An 18,254-nucleotide genomic window follows, 5' to 3' on the forward strand; every position below is an offset into this window, starting at 1 on the left:
CTTCAAGGCTGGCAATGAACTGTCCCCAGGTGCTAGAGTAGACATGGATATAGGTAAGCAGCGAGTTCTAGTACCAGTGGACCTACCCACCAGAGGTCAGCAAAGAGCTCAGAATAGCTGGGTCTGCTTGCAAATATGGGAACTGGTAGAATTCTCTAGAGCAAATGTAGACAACCTAAACAGAAGACCGCCCCATATTTCAAGGGTGTCTTTGGGTGGGGTGTCATCTTGTCTTGGGTCCCGGGGCACTTAATTTGAATACTTTGGAGGGGATGAAGTTTTGATCTGTTGTCATTTGATGGGGCTCTTTCTCAGGCCAACTCCAAACACACAAATCCTTGCCTTATCAGGTACCTCAGCCTCTGGCCCCTAATCCCGTCTGGGGACACAATGCCCACTTTCACTTCCCACAGGACTGAAACCTTCTCACACCTCACATTTGTCCCGGCCCCTTTTCTTTTAGGAGCAATGTTTATTGTTAAAAGGGAGTCATAAGATTACAACCCCGACCCCAGCCCCTACCCCCCAGCCCCTGCCCCATTGTGAATGTCCTTATCTCTGGCTCCTCACCCAGATGTGTAGCTAAGAAGTATTTATTAACCATGGGTCCCAGGGTTCTTTATTTGGCTTTCCCCACCCCAGGCGTATGTACAGAGACCAGTTCCCACCTTCTGCCATCTCTCCATAGATCCTTGACTTAATTCAACCTTTTCACTCTGGTAGAGAACAGGGGAAAGGAATCTAGGTTCCTCTCCCCTCCTTACTTCCCTTTTTTTCTGAGCTTTTGAAATCTGTGGGTTCTCAAGAACTACTTGTTAGTTAAGATCACCTCCCTTAGCTAGTTCTTTATTGTTTGGGGTGGGAGGGAAAGAAGGAGAGAGAGGTACAAAGGGCAAGAGAAAAAGAAGCACAGGAATGATGTAAGAGAACCAGTGTCAAGGCAAGGGAGAGCGAAGAGAACAGAGGGAAAGACTGCCAAGTTAGCGTTAGACTCCAGATGAAGTCCCTGCCCTAGGGAAACTTCTAGTCTTGGAGAAAATCAGGGTTTCAAGTAGTGATCACTGCCCAAGCAGAGATGGATAGCTAACAGTGAACAGGAATTGAGCCCAGCTGAGGCCTGGCTGAGCTTAAGCAAGGAGGAAGAGAAGAGAAGACTCCGAGGGTGACCAGATTTCAGGGCCCCCTTGGGAAAGCAGCAAGCAGGAGGCTGGTGGTAGATCCAGGATGTCACCATGGCCCTCTGAGGTCTGGCCACTGGCTTCTCTTTCCCAACAGGTCCCATTGGCTTTCTTTAGAGTTTCTTACCTGAATCCAAATAATTTTGTTTAATTTTCAAGTCAGAATCCCTCCTCCCAAACACACACACCCTTCTGCCACAACCTGACTTTCTGAGTGTCTCCACATGCTTCGCCCACTGAGTGGCTTTGTCCTATTTTGTTTGAAGCAACCTGAGGCACACCGAGGACCTCTTTTGTCAGAAACAGAAAAACAAAACCAAACAATAAAACAACCCACTCTATCTTCATCCTTTGATTCAATAATTATCCAGAACAAAGCCAGGATAGTCCTCTGGGTGAACGTGAGCACTTTGTCCACTGAACATACATTTCAGAGATTAGGGAAATCCTGAGAGTTTTGCAGGTTGATGGCCTCAAGAATTTGGCACCAGCCAGGTTCCATATGGACATTGTTTTCTATCTTTTTTTTCCCCTTCCTTCCTCCCTTCCTTCCTTTTGTCCACCCCACCACTCCACTTTGAAAAACAACTTTTATTCTCCAGGGTACCTTCAGTTAGAGGAAGATAACTCTCTCCAGTAAGGAAGACTAGGGGAAAGAAGGAGGTAGTTTAAGCCAGAGGACACGGGACAAGGTTGATGGCTCAGTGCTGGGGTCAGGGCACAGGCTGGAAGACAGCATAACCAGACACAAGTCACAAAGAGCACAGCTTCAGCTTCCTGCCTGGAGTAAGGAAAATATTCTGTCAGCTGCCTCTGTTTGCAGCTTTACTCTCTAGGTCAAGTTTAACAAAACAAAACAACTCAAACCCCGGCCCAGTTGGTTGTGCTAGGACCCTATTCTTCCACATTTGGTCTTTTGATTGAAGCACAGCCACCACTGAGAGGAGAGGGGGCTTCCAGACCAAACCTGCTGGGTTCCTTCTCATGATTTAAATTCCCCTACCAGGAAAAGTTGTTGACCCTCCTCAACAAGTTCCAAGAGTTAGAAATGTGTTGCTAATTGATTTGAGCTGAATTTGTATTGCTTTGAGACTTAGCAAAAATGGCTTGGGGTTGAGGGGAACACAGGGTTGCTGTTCTCATAAGCCAAGAGAAGGAACTCCCCCCACCCCCAAAACATGCTCAAACAGTGATCCTTTTGTGACATTTTGGAATCTTTGGAATGGGGGCATCACGATTCCGAGGAAGGAAAAAGGAACCCTGAATGGGAATTTAGCATAAACTCGGCAAGCCAGCTTTAGGCAGAAGGTCACTCTCTAGCATGGTCCCAAATGAAAACAGTTGTCACAAATTAACTTTTCCACACTTTTGACCATTGGCAGACCTCAGGTTTACTCCTATTTAGAGTTTGTTAACCCTGGCAAAGAGCATGGGAAACTATCTAGTCTCCTATACATATGAGCCCATTTCCCCTCCCTGATAAATTGTCCCCAAATTTCCAATCAAAGTGTGCTTTAAATGTTCTTGTTTCTTGTCTGCTTCCCTAGTAGCCTTACTATGCATGCAGTAGCTGCCCACATGTCCACCACGCCTCTCAAGAGGATGAGTTCTGCCTGGGTCGGTGAGTCTGCCCTGATTTGGGCCCTTTTATTTATTCATTTATTCAGTCAGTCCACTCAGTAGATATACACCAAAACGTGCCCTTCCCTGTGTGGAAGCCAAAGGTCTAAGACATGGTTGCTCCCCTTACAGTCCTATGGTTACAAATCAGACACAGGAAGTAGACAATGTTGGGTAATTTCTAGCTCCAGAAAACCCAGAAAAACTTATCTTTGAGGGTCAAAATAAACAGGCAGCTGCTTTTAGGACAACCAACCGTTCACATCTTCACGCCAACCTAAGGCTGAGGAAAGTAGCTATGATTGGCAGCCAGAGTATTTTCATACTACTCTCAACCTTCTGTCCTCCATCTTAGCTCTGATCCACCATTTTAGATCCTGGCCTGCCCTCCATCTTAGCTCTGATCCACCATTTTAGATCCTGGCCTGCCCTCCATCTTAGCTCTCATCCACCATTTTAGATCCTGGCCTGCCCTCCGTCTTAGCCCTGATCCACCATTTTAGATCCTGGCCTGCCCTCCGTCTTAGCCCTGATCCACCATTTTAGATCCTCACCTTCAGGCTACTTTTTCTTTTTTTTTTTTGTTCCCTGAAACAGATAGAAATTCTGCATTCAAATGCTATCATTAATTCTATAGAATGAAAAATATATAGAATTTGTTCCCAGATTTCCTTTCACAAATATTTGTAGATTGCCTACATATTCTTCTTGGAATAAAATATCTTAATCTATACATCTCTAATGTTTAGCCTGGGTAGGTTACATATACACTTATATATATCTTTAAAAATGTATGTGTATGCATACACAGTTGGTTTGGATTTTTGGTTTTTTGTTGTTGTTTTGATTTGGTTTGGTTTTTGGCAGATGACTGAACTAAAAGGATTCTTCAGTGAGTTTTCTATAATAAACCAAATTCAGACTATAATATAGAATCCTAAACTTCTCCTTTAAAATCTCCACTCTTTATAGAAAACTAAAACAGGGACATTGGATTGGTCCTTTGGGATACTCGGGGATGAGCTCACAGTGAATCTGAGAGGTGGGAATTTGGCCCAGACCGCCGTACAGGGCTGCAGGTGCTTGGATCCAGGTCAGTTAATCCCGTTAGCTGCCACAGGCTTATAAGGTTACTCTAATAAACAGTTCTGTGAGGCCAAGATGAGGAAAAGTCACAGTTTTAATAATGAAGTCCCTAGCAATAGGACAGGGGCAGTGCCGGGACAGGGGCAGTGCCGGGACAGGGGCAGTGCTGGGACAGGGAGGGCAAGCCGGCCCTCATTACCTGTTTGTCTCACCCCATTTTTCCCTGCTCAGGACTGTGACTGCCTAGTATGCTCTAGTACAGCAGACTGGCTTTTCTCCCCTATGTTCCCAGGATTTGGAAACCCCACCTAGCCCCCATGCCTCCAGGGCAGCATGTTGTGTTGGCAGTCTGGTCACTTGGATTCTTTTAAGCAAGAAATGGAAAGTCCAGGCATGGAGAAAAGATGAAGAAGGGCTAGTAAACGAAGTGGTTGGCACGCACAGCCTTCTGGCTGTGTGGTTACAACCAGAGAGAAACCTGGTGTTTAGTAGCCCAGGCTGATTGCACAACTTAACCTGGATTCACTCAGAGGTGCATTCACCAGCTGAAGGAGGCCTGGATGCCCATTCTGACATGCCACATGCTAACATTCCCTCTAGAAACCCGGAAGCCTGCCAATTAAGCTCCCTGCTGTAACTTAAAGGGGGCCTTCCTGAAGTGTTTGATATTTAGGAAAAGGAAATTAAGCTAATTTTGAAAGCTCCTGACGTGAGCTTTCTTAAAGGGTAGTAGTTGGAGACAAGGATGAATATCATATGTTTGAATATATGTCATATTCTGGCAGCAGAGAGAGCTCAACATCCTTTAGAGATAAGGTTCTTTTGGGTTTTGTTGTTGGTTTTAGGCTTTTGGGTTTTGAACATTACCTACCTTCATGAAGCTCTGTAATGGTTACCAGGAAGAGGGTAACCTTGTCACATGATGAGACATTATTGCAAATAGGCCCTTTCAGTAGCTCAGTGTCCACACCACAGAGAAATGACCTTCCCTGCAGCTGGGTGACACTCAGCTAGGAACAAGGGGATTAATTATGCGTGTAAGTTAACAGCTTCATTGCAAGCTTGCAGCAGGAAGGCCGGCAACACGGCTGGCAACAATAGTTCATACACACTCACTCGCTTTCCCGTCAAGCGTTGAAGGCATTTGGATTTTATCTTCCCTGATCAAACTTCTCCACTTCCTTCTAAATAGCTTCCTCTTGCCCCTTAGCTAAGCCAACAGGGAATGGCCTCTGGATCCTGACAATGACTGGTATGCAAAGCCAGACGTGGCACGGCTACTGTTCCCCACCATGAAAAATGGCCATGCAGGCAGGCAGGCACCTTGCTGTAGACACAGGCCGGGTCAAAACATTGATTTTTCTCACCACCCTCCCAAGGTTAGGATTTTGCTTAGAACTCTCTGCTTCCAGCTAAAATCTCCATCAGCAAAGGGGCTGATTTCAGTCAGAGAAAGGACCACTTCAGCAAATGAGAGAAAAGGAAGGAGTGGTGAGCAGGTTCGCTCCGGTAGGAGCAAAGAAATCAGCCATGCCATTTCCCAGACAGCTCCTTAATTACGGTGAAAGAACAAGATGTTTGCAGCTTTTTACAGAGAAGTCTTGCAGTCAGGAGAAGGAAAAGACCTGAAAGGGACAGGGGTTGCTGGGGTGCAGGAAGCAGACAGCTGTCACCTCTGAATGACAGATGCCCTTGGGAAGAGAATCTCAGCCTCTCCCAGCAGACTGAGCACCCCTGCCCAAGCCTGCACCATTCTGCTTTATTCTACCAGGAGGACTGTGCAAGAAGAGCCCTCGGGCCTTCTTCTCCCTTCCCTTCTGTAGGGCAAGACGAGATTTCAGTCCTCAGGCCAGTCTTCCTTTTTCCAGTGGCTGGAAGACGTTTCAAGTAGTCTGCCACACACCCCTGTTGAAAATTGTGCTTTCTGTAAGGTCAGTGGTGAGGTCGGATGTGCCATTCCAGTGTATATACCTTAGCACTGGAGAGACGCAGAGCCAACAGGACCAGAGACAGGAGTCGCTCTCTTCAGGCAGAGGCCACGTTGTAGGGCTGGGGAGGAGTCAGGGACCTAGGTGTTGAGCCTATATTCATGTCAAGTAAGAATCAAGAAGGCCCCTACTTCTCTTCCCACCTCTGGCCTTATCTCTAATCCTCTCATCTCAAGCCATTGCTTGGCCTGCTTGAAGTTCCCCAAAACACTTTGGAATGTCTAGAAAAGAAATAAAAGTGAATTCTAAATGCTTTCTTAGAGATGGAAAGAACCTTGGTTTCTGGGAATGGCACAGTAAGAGAGAAAAGAGTAAACTGAGCATGCCCAAGGTTAGCTGTGAGATCCCTGGGGATGAGAACAGCAGACGCGCGCGCGCACACACACACACACACACACACACACACACACACACACGCGCGCGCGCGCACACACACACACAGTATAAGCCACTCATCTCTGCAGACTTTGTGTATCCATTACACATGGAATGTCTGCTTGAAGTGATGTCGCTTCTGAGAGGAGTCCCAGCCTCCTCTCAGGGCTATGCCCATCTCCCACTGACTCCAGGGCACACACTACACAGTCACCTCTTCTGAGACAATGTGTGGCTTTCTTTTTCTGGCCTGCCCCCCTTACTCCCCCCACTCAGTTGACACACTGTTCCATACATGGGCGATTTTGATGATTATTAGCCAGCAGCTGACAATAAGCTGGTAAGGACTTAGGGATTTGTGGTAGGTGAATTACTGGCATTCACAAAATAAAACCACTTTGTGTTCTACACTCAGGATTAACAAACAGAATGTCACATCTATGGCATTGCCTGGGAATCTCGGGTGGTCAGGGGTTCTGCAGGGATGCAGAGCCTGCTCTCCCTAGCTGAGCCAGATCCAAGCAGAGAATTTATCCTAGACACTGTGTGGGGTGGTTCTGCCTGCCATAGACATGCAGGAATGAATAAACAGCCATCTCTCTGATTTTAGTGGATCCATGTTAGAGAAAACACTTGAAAAATATAATAGATAGGCCCTATTTTGTTTTCCCTTTTTTATTTGTAAAGCAGTGCTTTGGGAGAGGGAAGACAACAAGGAAAGCACCCCAGTTTATTGCCCTGCCTACTTAGAGATTTCATTCTAAAATGGTTGTTATTTGGAGGAGAAAAAAAAAAAACCTCGATGTCTTCGATATAGAGGTAAACCCAACTTAGGGGCAGAAAAAGTCGTGTTAGAGAGTTGGCATTTTCAGTGTCAGAATAAGAAAATGGTTAGAGAATTTTGTTCCTTTTAACAATAAGCAGGCACTCTGGGAAAAGAAAACAGAGGTTCTGTAGATACGCCCATGTCATGGGATCCTAATGATGGACTGGTCTCTGTCCTCATGTCAGAATTCATGTTGGTAGAAATTAGCTGGTTGTCCGTTTACATTTTAGAGGGTGATGGACTAACAGAAGGCTATCCTTTAGCTGCAGCATCACCAAACTGCTACGCACAGTGCAGCCTTAAGTCCTCCCTTCCCTTCACCCCTGTAGCTTTGCTCTGGTGGATTTTGAGCTCTTTGGCACAACTTAAAAACCCAGGTTTTCCTGGCTTGAAATATGTGGCACTCACTGCCATCCCTATAGCTTTCCATGGTCCACCCCTGTGGGTGACCTTTCTGACTTGACTTTTTGTCTTCTTTGACACTAATACATCCTATCGATCTGCTCGAAAGTTCAATTGTAAGAACTCGCCTGGATGTCTTGTCCGGAAGCAATCAGTCTGCCTGAATATTTGTGCCCATCAGCTACCACCTGCCCCGATCTCACCCCCCACACAGCCCGCATACTGTAAAGAAGCTTAATTTTTAGGTAACAGATCTGACCACGAAGGCAGCCCGGGGAAGGGAGCTTACACATGAATAAGATGTGGACAAGATGTGGGAGTCTCTTGCCTTCTCTGGGTAGCCATTCGGAGACTGCTGCAGAGAGAAGCCGGGCTTGAGGAAGTAGTCTGGTCCCTACAGGCAGGTGGGCAGGGAGAATGGACGGACTGGCAGCAGCATCCCGAGAGGCAAGGTCTGCCTGGTGCCTGTAGCCATCTTTGATTTAGAGGAAGCAAAAGCCGTTCACCCTTGCTTTGTCTTAGGTAACAACCAGCTTGATCCAGTTCATGAAAAAAAAAAAGAAGCAATGAGAAGTAGTTTATCACAAAAGAAAAATGTCTATAATTTTAGTTTGGGACAAATTGACCCCCCCTCCTCCATTTTTTATTTCACAGTCACCAAAACTGAGCCAAGCTAATCAATCCTCTCTCTTTTCTCTCATCTGCATAAACAATTTAGCTAGTCTATGCCAGATCCCCGCCCCCCTTTTCTGTCTTATCAGTGCAGTAAAAAGCTAGTTAGGTGGGAGAGAAGATGGCAGGTCGGTCCCTTTGTGGATTAGTCTAGCTCTGTTTACAAACACTGAAGGCAGAGGGGAAAATGCAGACATCATCCTGATCCATCTTCCTCATTTTTCCTTTGGGGTACAGGCCAGGCAGAGCCCAGGTGTGACCAAACCCCTATAATCTAGCTTTGATCTCTTATTTTTATTTAACAGTCACAGCCCTCTGAACGTGTACTTTTAACAGTTTACCAAGTTTTGAGTAGAAAAATGAAAAAGTCAAGAGTTGAAAACATAGATTTTCAGTTACCCTGTTAAGCAGGGACCTCAGGATTCTAATGAGTCTTGGAAATCAAACAAACTCTTGTTGCTGAAATGGAGCAAATGGTGCTGTGGCTTTCCCCAAAGCAGCAGGTGGTGGGACAAGGACTAAGTTAGGCTCCACTGAGATCATTGTGGTGATTTCGTTTCTTTCCGGGGCTTCCAGGCTGCTTGTAGCTAGCTGGCTTTTCTTTCCTTCTCTCTTCTCCCTTCCCTCCCTCCCTCCCTTTCTCTCTGCCTTCCACCCAGGTATACCTTCTTATTTTTCTCATTTCTCAGGAATCGGGCCTCTGTGTTTTCTTGCCATAGCCTCTTTTGTATCCATTTTTAAAATGAAAATTTGTTAAGTGCCCCCCCCCACCCCACACACACACCAAAGCTTCGCTTTCTCTTTGCCACCTGTACCAATCACTCTGGGGAGGGCATGAAAGTTTTACAAAGTTAGGGGAGGAAGAACAACAGAAGCAGTTGCAAATTATAGTATTAAGCTTGCTCAGGGATCATCTTCATATTTGCAGATCACTGCAACCTAGTGATAAAAACAGGCCTAGTTAGTATGTTATAGTTCACCACTGGATACTCAGCTTTGTGCCACCTTCTTTAATGACACCAATTTTGGTGACATGCTTCCTAGAACCCTGAGGATGCCTCAGTCATAGAAACTCCCTCAGATGAGCATTAGAGAAGCTAGCTGCTTTCTCCAGCCATCCTCAGGAAGAGCCATCCTGGCTTTTTGGTTCTACGATTAGGGAGCCCCAGCTCCCTTCTGACCCAAGGCTGAAGCAGTTGTGGACATGTTGAAGACTGAGAACATATGCTCTGCTGTGCCTGTAGCTGGAGGCTCTTTCCTGGATGGATGTAATGTTGGCATCAGTTAACTGGGGGGAAAAGCTGAGTTAGGCCTTGTAATTTCAGCCATTCTGAGCAAGTGATGGGTACACCTGTCACTCAAGCTAGTGTCCAAGCTACAGGTCACAGCTGTAGCATGCTTTCAGCATTAGCTGGTAATGTACTGTTCCTTAGGAAAAACAAACCATTCCATGTAGGTAGTGTTTGCATTTTAACCATTAGGAGATTTCTTGGGATCCTTTATTTGTTTGGCTAATAGGGACAATATTTAAAACCAGTCTGTTATCCTCACCCAATTTTAATTTACCTTATCATTTTATGTAGATGTCCTCCAAAGGCAACACACATTTTTAATACCTGCCCCCCAGATATATTGCTCAGTTTTTCTTAGTGAATATGTTGGCATTTCCAGCTAATACAAGCAGCAGAAGCCACCTGAAGTCCTAAAAGAAGTTGGCTAGATTTAATTTTTAAAACCAGACTGCTTTGTATTCTTTGTGAAGTCAGCAACATTCTTTTAATTTGGGGGTGTAATTAGCACAAAAGGAATTGTAATCTGAGAATATAGTAGAGACTAATGTAAGGGACAAACAGGAATGTTCAAGAAAGTGAGCCGAGGCAACCTTCCCAGTACAGAGTGGCATGCAGAGACCCTAGGATATGGCTGTAGGTACAACTAGGGCCTGTAGCTCATAAAACATGTCCCTTTATCCAATCTCCAGGCTTCTTACAAATGCCTGGTACTTTTGAGCTACAGAATTTTCTCCAGTTTGACACTTCCAGAGCTAGGCAGAGACCCCAGAAAGCCACAGTGCCATGTGGGCCCTGCTGGTGTTGAGAGAGTGCCTGCCGCCACAGGCATCCCAGCAGACACTGAGCACGAGTCCACACAGGGGCAGACAGGGACTCTGCACATCTCCCTTCCAAAGAGCCATCCTCACTGGAGGGGCTGTGCACTTTATGCCCTGGGGGAAACAGGTGGAGTTAAATAATAATTATACATTTTCCAATTTCAACGTGTGTGAGCAAATACAAAAAGATGAAAAGATACCTACACTTCTCGATGAATTAAACGTGTGATTAGGTATGTCACATTGATAACTTAATTTGGTGTTTCCTAACAGCAGACAAAGAGAGCTCTGTGGAACTGAAGGACCCCTGGCTCCCATCAGAATCTCAGTTGTCCCAAAGTAGGACTAGTCAAATCATCCGCTATTTGAAAATGCATTTTGGTCATTGAAAACCAAAGATATAAATGTATACTCACAAAGTTACATTCTGCTACAAAATATTTGCTACCAACTCAGGTTTTTAGCTAGTACCTAGTTCTTACAATAGGGCTCATTTTGAAAGACGGAATGCAAGGGATTGCGGGCAGGGGGAGTTGTTCAGAATCTAATTAAAATATAAACATTTGGCAGAGGCTATTCTTTGTTTATTTTTATTGAAATATGGTATTGCTCTATAGCCCAGGCTAGCCTCAGACTCAAACAACTCCTCTTGCCTTAAATTGCCAAGTTCTGGGATCAGTTATGAGCTGCCATGCCCAATGTAACAAACTTCCCTAAACTAAAGACGTTGTGTTTTAGCGGAGGGTTTCAACACCCACTCTTCTTCAAATCAGGATCACGTCACCAGATGCACCAACTTTTACTTTAGGGAAAATAGCCGTTAGTTGGGAGAACTCTTTGATAGCCTTTCACATGCATGTGCTCTCTGCTAGGATGGTTTATGGTATCCCATCAAAGCTAGTGTGCCCTGGGTAAATGGAGCTGCCCTCTCTCCCTTCTCCATGTTACTCATGAGGTCTGTGGTTTACGATTATACTGCTTATATCTTCCTCTCCTGGTTAGCCAGGAGAGTCAACGCACTGTGCAGAGTTGAATTTCAAAGGGAAGGGAGCTGCTAGAATCCCCTTCTGGTCCCCTATTTTATAAGTCATAGGGAGGGGAGTTAGGCTTGTTTCTCATACAGGTGGCACTTGCCTGTCTGGGTCACAGTCAATGAAGGCTACAAACCAAACCAAACCAAAACCCCCACATTGAAAAAATTGGGTCCCAACACATTGGCCACTTGGTTTGAACTAGACTGAGATTCTATTCTAAATTAGAGATACCTTATTTGAGGATTAGCTGATAGATATTAAAGAGGGAAATTTCATGTACTTAGTTCATTCTTCAGTAGTTGACTTAGAACTTGCGAAATGACATTTAAATATCTAATGTCTAATAGAGAATGCATGTTTGGAGTTACTTTGTAGTTGAAATACTAACCAGTGGATATGACATGAGAAAAAATGTCGTGAGTGGTCATGACATTGGATGTGTAAAAACTTTCCAGTTCTAAGTATTAAAGCCTTCTTATGGAGATTAGCCAGGACTAGAAGAGCTTCTCACAGTACCTGCTTTCACCTCCTATATGGCCGAAGCTGCAAATAACATTTATCTGCAGCAACAGTTCCAGTCATCTGGCTAATTAAAGTGCAGAATGTGCTTTGAAGACAGAGCGCATCACTAAGTACTGTTATTAAAGCCTTACAGCTAGGGTTTCTGTTTCAGTGGAAGCCTAGTTATTGTTTCCTGGGCTATTAAAATAATATCATAATTGTGTTTTCTCTAGGCTCTTGGAAAGTAGCTTACAATGACCCCAACTAATGAAAGGCTCAGGAAGACATTCTTGTCCAAAACCTCAGTTACATCATTAAGTAGTAATACAATTTCAAAGATTCTAACCTACAGCAATGTTGTTGCTTCTGAAAGCAGATGAAGCATCCTTACCCAGAAAGAAAGATACAGAAGGGCTGAGGAACACAAGCCCGCAGAGTTCAACCCCAAGCTTGAAGTCTGCGGTCAAGCTGTATATTAGGTGACCCAGTATTTCAGGTTAGGAATGTGTTATTTCAATGTTCTGGCTTTGGCACGAGCCAGGGAGGAGCCTGCATCCTCTCTGCCAATGTATTTTATGGTCTCACTTGGAGCATTAAGGCTTCTGCAATGTCCACGTGTCCCTGACTCTGATGAGGGAGGACACTTTCTAGTGCAGTATTCCAGGAATTATGGTAATTCACTTTACTCTCAAAGCATAAACATAAGTGTTTAAAACTGCAGGGCAACCTATTAAAATCAATTGGTAACTTACAAGTTCTACATTGTAAATTCCAACTCTGGAAGACTTTTGAAAAACAAAGCACATACGTAGCTTTCACGGCTCGGGCAGGTTGATGCTAGGCCAAAATCATAGATGGTGTCACCTCACCATACCAATTAAATAAAATCTCTTCTTTCACTTTGTGTCAAGTGAAAACAGAAAACTGAGCAGACCACAGGGCAGCTTGTGTTTCAGGCTCCTGGTGTCCTATAACCCTCGGTACCACCTGCTGCCATTTATTTACAAAGTAAATGCTTTCTTTATGGATCCCTGGTTATTCATAATAAAATACAAGCAAAACTTAACAGTTAAAAAAAAAAAAAGGTCCCTCCCCCCCAAGAATATCTAAGTTAGGAGTTGAATGGCGAGAACCCTGACACTGTGTTACACATTTCTAGGACAATGGTTCCAATTGTGCCTTGCCTACAACATGTGTCCCTGTATGCCATCAGACAGTTCACTCTTTTTAAAGATTGGGTGTGCTATTTATCTAACAGGAGAAGGCCCAGCGACGCTTCGTTCCATTCAGTGTATGCTCATGTAGTTACCGTAGAGGTGTGGCAGTTGTGTTGGCTCCTGTTAGGCCTTACCTTTTTAGATACAATGTATCTGTGCTCCAGCAGCTGCAAGCAGGAAGGAAGAGGCTCTGAACAACTGGAGCGGAACCGAAATTTCTGGCCAGGTCCTCTCTCTTCTAAGTCTTTAATTTCACAAATGACAGATGAATCAAATTCAATCAAGACGTTCTTGTTGCCTGTATGAAGTAAACGGTAGCCCGTCTTCAGGCATCCCTTGCAGAGGGTTAGGAGGTCGAGAGTCCCTCGAACACAGTTGGAGCACTAAAAGGATTCTTCTCATCCACTCTGGTTAGGTTTAAAAAAAAAAAAAAGAGTATCAAGGGGGGGTGGGCAATAGTTACTTTGAGTTTTTTGGACTTTTTAAGTGTGTGTTGTAACAAAGAGAGGCCATAATCAGCCGTGGATAAGAAGTAACTTTTTGAGGACACAGAGAAAGCTGGAGACTGAGTAAAAGGCCCTTGTGATAGGTTCAGCTTCCTGCTCTTAATTCCAAGACATCCTTAGTTGCTTTCAATCGCTTTCTGTTGTTCTTTCGAATCCATTTTTTTTTTTTAAAGTGTAAATTGGAGGTAGAGCTGTAGCAGCAAGGACCAAGAAAAACTGTAGCTTTATGTGGTACAGCCTTTCTGACTTCTGAGGTGGTAAACTGGAGAGAAGGAATACCCGAAAACTGCTGAGTGAGTGACCAACGGTGCTTCCTAGATTCAGAGATAAAGCTGACAACGATAACTTATTTGAAGCCGCTCACGCTCTCCCCTTTAGGCCCCTGGGTGTGTTTGTATTCAGAGTCTACATTTCTATTTCCTTCTCCCCAGCAGCCCAAGTTTTGCGAACTATGTTCAAAAGTGAAAGGCAGGCTACGTTGGAAGAGAGTTTATGGTTACTCGGCAGATCTGGGGTTACTGGCGCCCGCTTTGGCCCATTCAGGGAAGGGCCATGTCTTAGTCTGACCCTTGGCTCTGTCCACCCGGGCACAAGGTACTCGTGGGCCGGTTATTGAATGAATGAATAAATGAATTTTATCCAAGTAGACCCCGGTGGCAGACCCTCAAGTCCACCCGAGGAAGGTGATTCAAAATCTTTGACTTAGCCCGGTGCTCTCTACCATGTCCTAGCGTGGAGGCCAAGGAGTGGGGCGGGAAACTCGTAAAGTTTTGAAACAATTCTCCAAAAAGTTTATGTTCGGTAAAGTACTTTTTCCCTTTGATTCTAGAGCCCCGCGTGGCGCCCAAGCCAGGCCACCACCTCTCCCACCTAGAAGGACTCCGTGTGCACCATCGCCATCCACCACCGCCATGGTTCTTCTTCTCGGCTGTCGCCTCGCCTGCATAATGCTGCCTGCTTCTTCTATCCGTGGTAGTCGGGTATACATAATACTGCTTGTGAGGAGATCCGAACCCCCATATGGGGTATTGCGATTAATTAGCTCGCCGCCACCCACCTCCACGGGCACGCGCCGCAGGGTGGGAGGGGTGTGCCGCCGTCCCCGCGTGCGCTATCTGGGAAGCTGAGGTAAGAAGGCGCACATGGGTAAGCGTCGTTGTCATCGTCGCATAGTTTCCACGCTGCCCAGGGCTACACCACTACACGGAAAATTGGGAGGCAGGTCTAGGAGGCGGGGTCGGGTGCCCACCGTCTTGGGCGCGCCCGTACCCCTCAGTAGATTGTTCCCCGCGCCCCCTACCCACACTAGAGGTGCCCATGTATTGGCCCTCAGCCCCCGCCTGCGGAGCAGCCCATTTGGGCACGTCCTCGGTGGGCCGATTTTTCGCGCTTCCCCTTCGCTTTATAGGGGCCATTGCTATGGGTCGGTCCTCTGAAGAGGTTGGGGCGTCATCAGGCTGGTTAGAAAAACCCGCTCCGCGGCGGGGACACTCAGTCGCGTCGGCACCGCGGAGCGGGTTGCTTCAGGTGGCTGGTACCAGCGGCGCTCGCTAGCTCCCGGCTCTCGGGCTCGGGGCTGCAGCACCGGCTGGAGCGAACCCTTGTCCCAGCGCTTGGCGGCGGCAGGCAGACGGGCAGGCAGGCGCTGCCTTGCGTGTGAGTGCGTCTCACTCACATGTAAGTCCGGGAGCGTGGGGTCTTCCCGCCCAAGTGCGAGGTGCCCGAAGCGGGCAAGAGCACCGGGCAAGAGCCGGGCTGGGGCAGAGGCGCCTGGCGTCGCTGCCCTGCCTCGCGCCTTCCAGGCACCCTCCAATTTGCTCTCTTTTCTCTTTTCTCTTCTCCATTGGCATCCCCAAGAGCTAACCCAAGGAGCACCTAAGGGTAATAGCAAAGCTTCTCTTCTGCACCTTCGCACTTTCCTTTCTCTTGTGGTATGATTGGGTTTTGTCTTTTCTAGACACTTTTCCCCCCTTTTTGAGTTGTTGGGCAGTTCTTCTTTCTTGCTTGCTTTTCGGTTTCTTGCTGTTGTTGGGTGCTTTTATTTTTTATTTTTATTTATTTATTTTTTTTGGTTTGTTCTCGCTTTTTTTGTTTGCTCATCCTATTTGACGCTAACTCTTAGGCAGCCAGCCCATCAGCCCCCTACGAAGCCCGGGAAGCCGCATTCGGTGACCCCCCAAGACAGCACAGCGGAGACTGCAGCCGAGCCCCCCGACACGGGGCGCACAGGAGCCGGGAAGCCCGAGGCCGGGGGCAAGCAGACCGCCCGAGCCAGGCGCGAGCCAAGCACCCTGAGGTGGCCGGGGCACCATGCTGAAGATGGCCATGAAGCTCAAAGCCCGAGCGGCCGAGAGCGAGAGGAAGACGGCCGCGGCTGCCGCCGAAGTGGCTGCCGAAGCTGCCGTGGCGGCTGCGGTGCTGGCAGAACCGTTCGCTTCGCAGAAGAACGGGGTCCCCGCGAAGCCCCCGAAGTCCGTCAGGGTCCTCGTGAACGCCGGGCGCGATGCGCCACCCGCAAAGTTGCTGACCGACAAAGAGCGCAAGAAGATGGAGAAGAAGCTGCTGGAGCAGAGGCGAAAGGAGGAGAAGAAGAGAGAGAAAGAGAGGAAGAAGTTGGAGAAGATGTTGAAGAAGATGAAGAAGAATGTGCCAGAAGCTCGGGCAGAGGCCCGAGGCCCCGAGGGCGCCGCCGCAGCCACCACCGCCGCAGGCGAAGACGAGGGCGCCGGGCTGGGCGCCGCCGGGCTCGGAGAGGGCGCCGCCACCGGGGGCGCGAGTAGGGCCTGGGCCGAGTGGGACAGTGACACTGAGGATGAAGATGATGCCTACTACGCGCCTCCCCGCGTGGGGGGCGTCGTGTGGCGCCCAGGGCCCGCCAAGGCAGGCGCACTCAGCGCGCACATGCCCCTCGTGGTGTTCCTGGTGTTCTCGGTGCGCAGCCCCTCGTGGGTGCTCAACTTCCTGCTCCAGCGGCGCACGGAGCAGGGCCGTGGCTGCGGCTTCGTGTTCGGGGCGACCTGCTGCTTCAGAGTGTTCCTGGGCTGCGCCTTCTTCTCCTTCCTGAGTGGTCGCGCCAAGCGCAGAGGCCGTGGGCGATCCCGGGCCAGGGGCACCGGGCGCCGGGGGCGCGACGAGCGGCTCATCTAGTCAGCCCCCCAACCCCTCCACCACCATCATCTACATCGCCATCGACCACCATCACCTCCACCACCACCACCTCCACCACCACCTTCCACCTCCACCACCATTGCCGTGTAGTGTAGTGTGGATCTTTATTAGTGCTTGTGTGTGGACACGTTTTCCTTTTTGGTTGCTCTGTCCTTTGCCTAGTGCTTTCCTAGCTTTCCTCCAAGCTCCCAGCTCTCTGGCTCTCTCAGTGTCTCCCTCTCTCTCTCTCTCTCTCCCTCTCTCTCTCCTTTTCGAAATTTTCCTAAGTCCGGGCCCGCACTCCCTCCCTTTCCGCCCACCCCGGCCCCTTGGCGGCGCCTGCCCGCCCTGCTGCTGCAGGAGGAGGGGGATCGGGGGCCGCCCGGCCCGGGGGTGGAGCGCTGGCATCGTGCGAGGGGTCGTCACCACCGCGGGGCCGCCCCCTTTCCCCCCGCCGTCCGGCCAGGCCCCGGCCCCGAACTGCGGGCGGGGCGAGGGGACGACCCCTCCGTGGAGCCGGCTCAGGCCGGACGTGGGTGCTGGGACCCCGGCCCGGCCTCCGGGCACCGCCTCCCGGCGCCCGCGCCCGCCCTCCCAGCCGCGGCCCTCCTCCTCCTCCTCTTCTTCCCACCCCCCTCGCCGCCGTCGCCTCCGCCTCCCCCCGCTCCCCCGCCCGCCGCGGCGCTTTTGGGTCGGGGCGGCGGGCCCGGGCCGAGGCAATAAGAGCGGCGGCGGCGGCGGCGGCGGCAGCAGCTCCCGCGGCTCCTGCTCTGCTCCGCCTCGGCCCCGGAGCGAGGGGCGGAGAGCCGCGCGCTTGCCTTAGTCCGAGCCGCCACCCTCCCCGCGTTCCCCGCTTTCCCGGCCCGCCCGAGGCCGCCCGCCCCGTCCCCGCCGCCCCGCAGCCCGGCCGCGCCCCGCCGCCGCCATGGGCTGCCTCGGCAACAGTAAGACCGAGGACCAGCGCAACGAGGAGAAGGCGCAGCGCGAGGCCAACAAAAAGATCGAGAAGCAGCTGCAGAAGGACAAGCAGGTCTACCGGGCCACGCACCGCCTGCTGCTGCTGGGTAAGGGCGGCCCGGGGGGGAGCGGGCCCGGCCCGGGAGTGCCGCGGGGCGACCCGCAAGGCCGCGCGCGCCGAGCCCGCCCCCCTCCCCGGCGCTCTGGCGCTCGCTCCCAGGCCCTCTGGCCCTCTGGCCCGCTGGGCCGCGCGCGTGCAGGGGGCGAGGCCGGCCAGGGGACCCCGGGGCGGAATTCGGCCGGGCGGGGACTGCCAATTGGGCGTGGGGCCCCCCGGCTCGGCCTCGTCCCCTCGGTTGGCCACACTCCCCCCGCTCCCCGGCCCTGGCTTCGCGTCCGCGCGAGGCCTACTCGGTGCTAGGGGCCAGGGTGCGTGTCGGGAGGGGGAGGGGAGGCTCCCGGGGCCCCTCGGACTGCGACAGAGTAGGGCTAGGGACAGGAAACGGGCCGGCGGGCCCAGGGCGGGGGACCCGCCTCACTGGGGTGTGCGATTTGTTGGGAGGGGGCCCGGCGAGAGGCCAAGGCCACTCTGGGGGACTCGGGGACCTCGGCCGGGAGACTCTGGCGAGGGAAGT

At 49.7% G+C, this 18,254-nt stretch overlaps 2 protein-coding genes and 1 long non-coding RNA gene across 11 annotated transcripts in view; 2 read left to right on the forward strand and 1 right to left on the reverse strand.

The window, feature by feature from the left end:
• The window catches only part of LOC116091499, a 21,573-nt gene extending 6,876 nt beyond the window's left edge, over positions 1–14,697 (reverse strand). For both annotated transcript variants that reach the window (XR_004119053.1, XR_004119052.1), the window contains exons 1-2: positions 14,386–14,697; positions 7,765–13,416 (exon numbers count right to left, since the gene is read on the reverse strand). This is a non-coding gene — a long non-coding RNA (uncharacterized LOC116091499). The remainder of the gene's footprint in view (positions 1–7,764; positions 13,417–14,385) is intronic.
• The window catches only part of LOC116091496 (neuroendocrine secretory protein 55), a 53,248-nt gene that overhangs the window by 28,938 nt on the left and 6,056 nt on the right, over positions 1–18,254 (forward strand). The window lies entirely within an intron of this gene.
• The window catches only part of LOC116091495 (guanine nucleotide-binding protein G(s) subunit alpha isoforms short), a 62,084-nt gene that overhangs the window by 27,776 nt on the left and 16,054 nt on the right, over positions 1–18,254 (forward strand). For 2 of the 8 annotated variants that reach the window (XM_031372928.1, XM_031372930.1), the window contains exon 1: positions 17,337–17,726. The exons of 2 other annotated variants lie outside the window; for them this stretch is intronic. In XM_031372928.1, coding sequence (XP_031228788.1) covers positions 17,588–17,726 — 139 coding nt within the window. In that variant the 5' untranslated portion in view covers positions 17,337–17,587. Of the gene's footprint in view, positions 1–15,005; positions 15,193–15,372; positions 17,727–18,254 lie in introns of those variants that run through there. 4 more of the 8 variants (XM_031372929.1, XM_031372935.1, XM_031372934.1 and 1 more) reach the window with 4 other exon arrangements.

The sequence above is a fragment of the Mastomys coucha genome, unplaced genomic scaffold (genome assembly GCF_008632895.1).
Source record: "Mastomys coucha isolate ucsf_1 unplaced genomic scaffold, UCSF_Mcou_1 pScaffold15, whole genome shotgun sequence".
Lineage (NCBI taxonomy): Eukaryota > Metazoa > Chordata > Mammalia > Rodentia > Muridae > Mastomys > Mastomys coucha.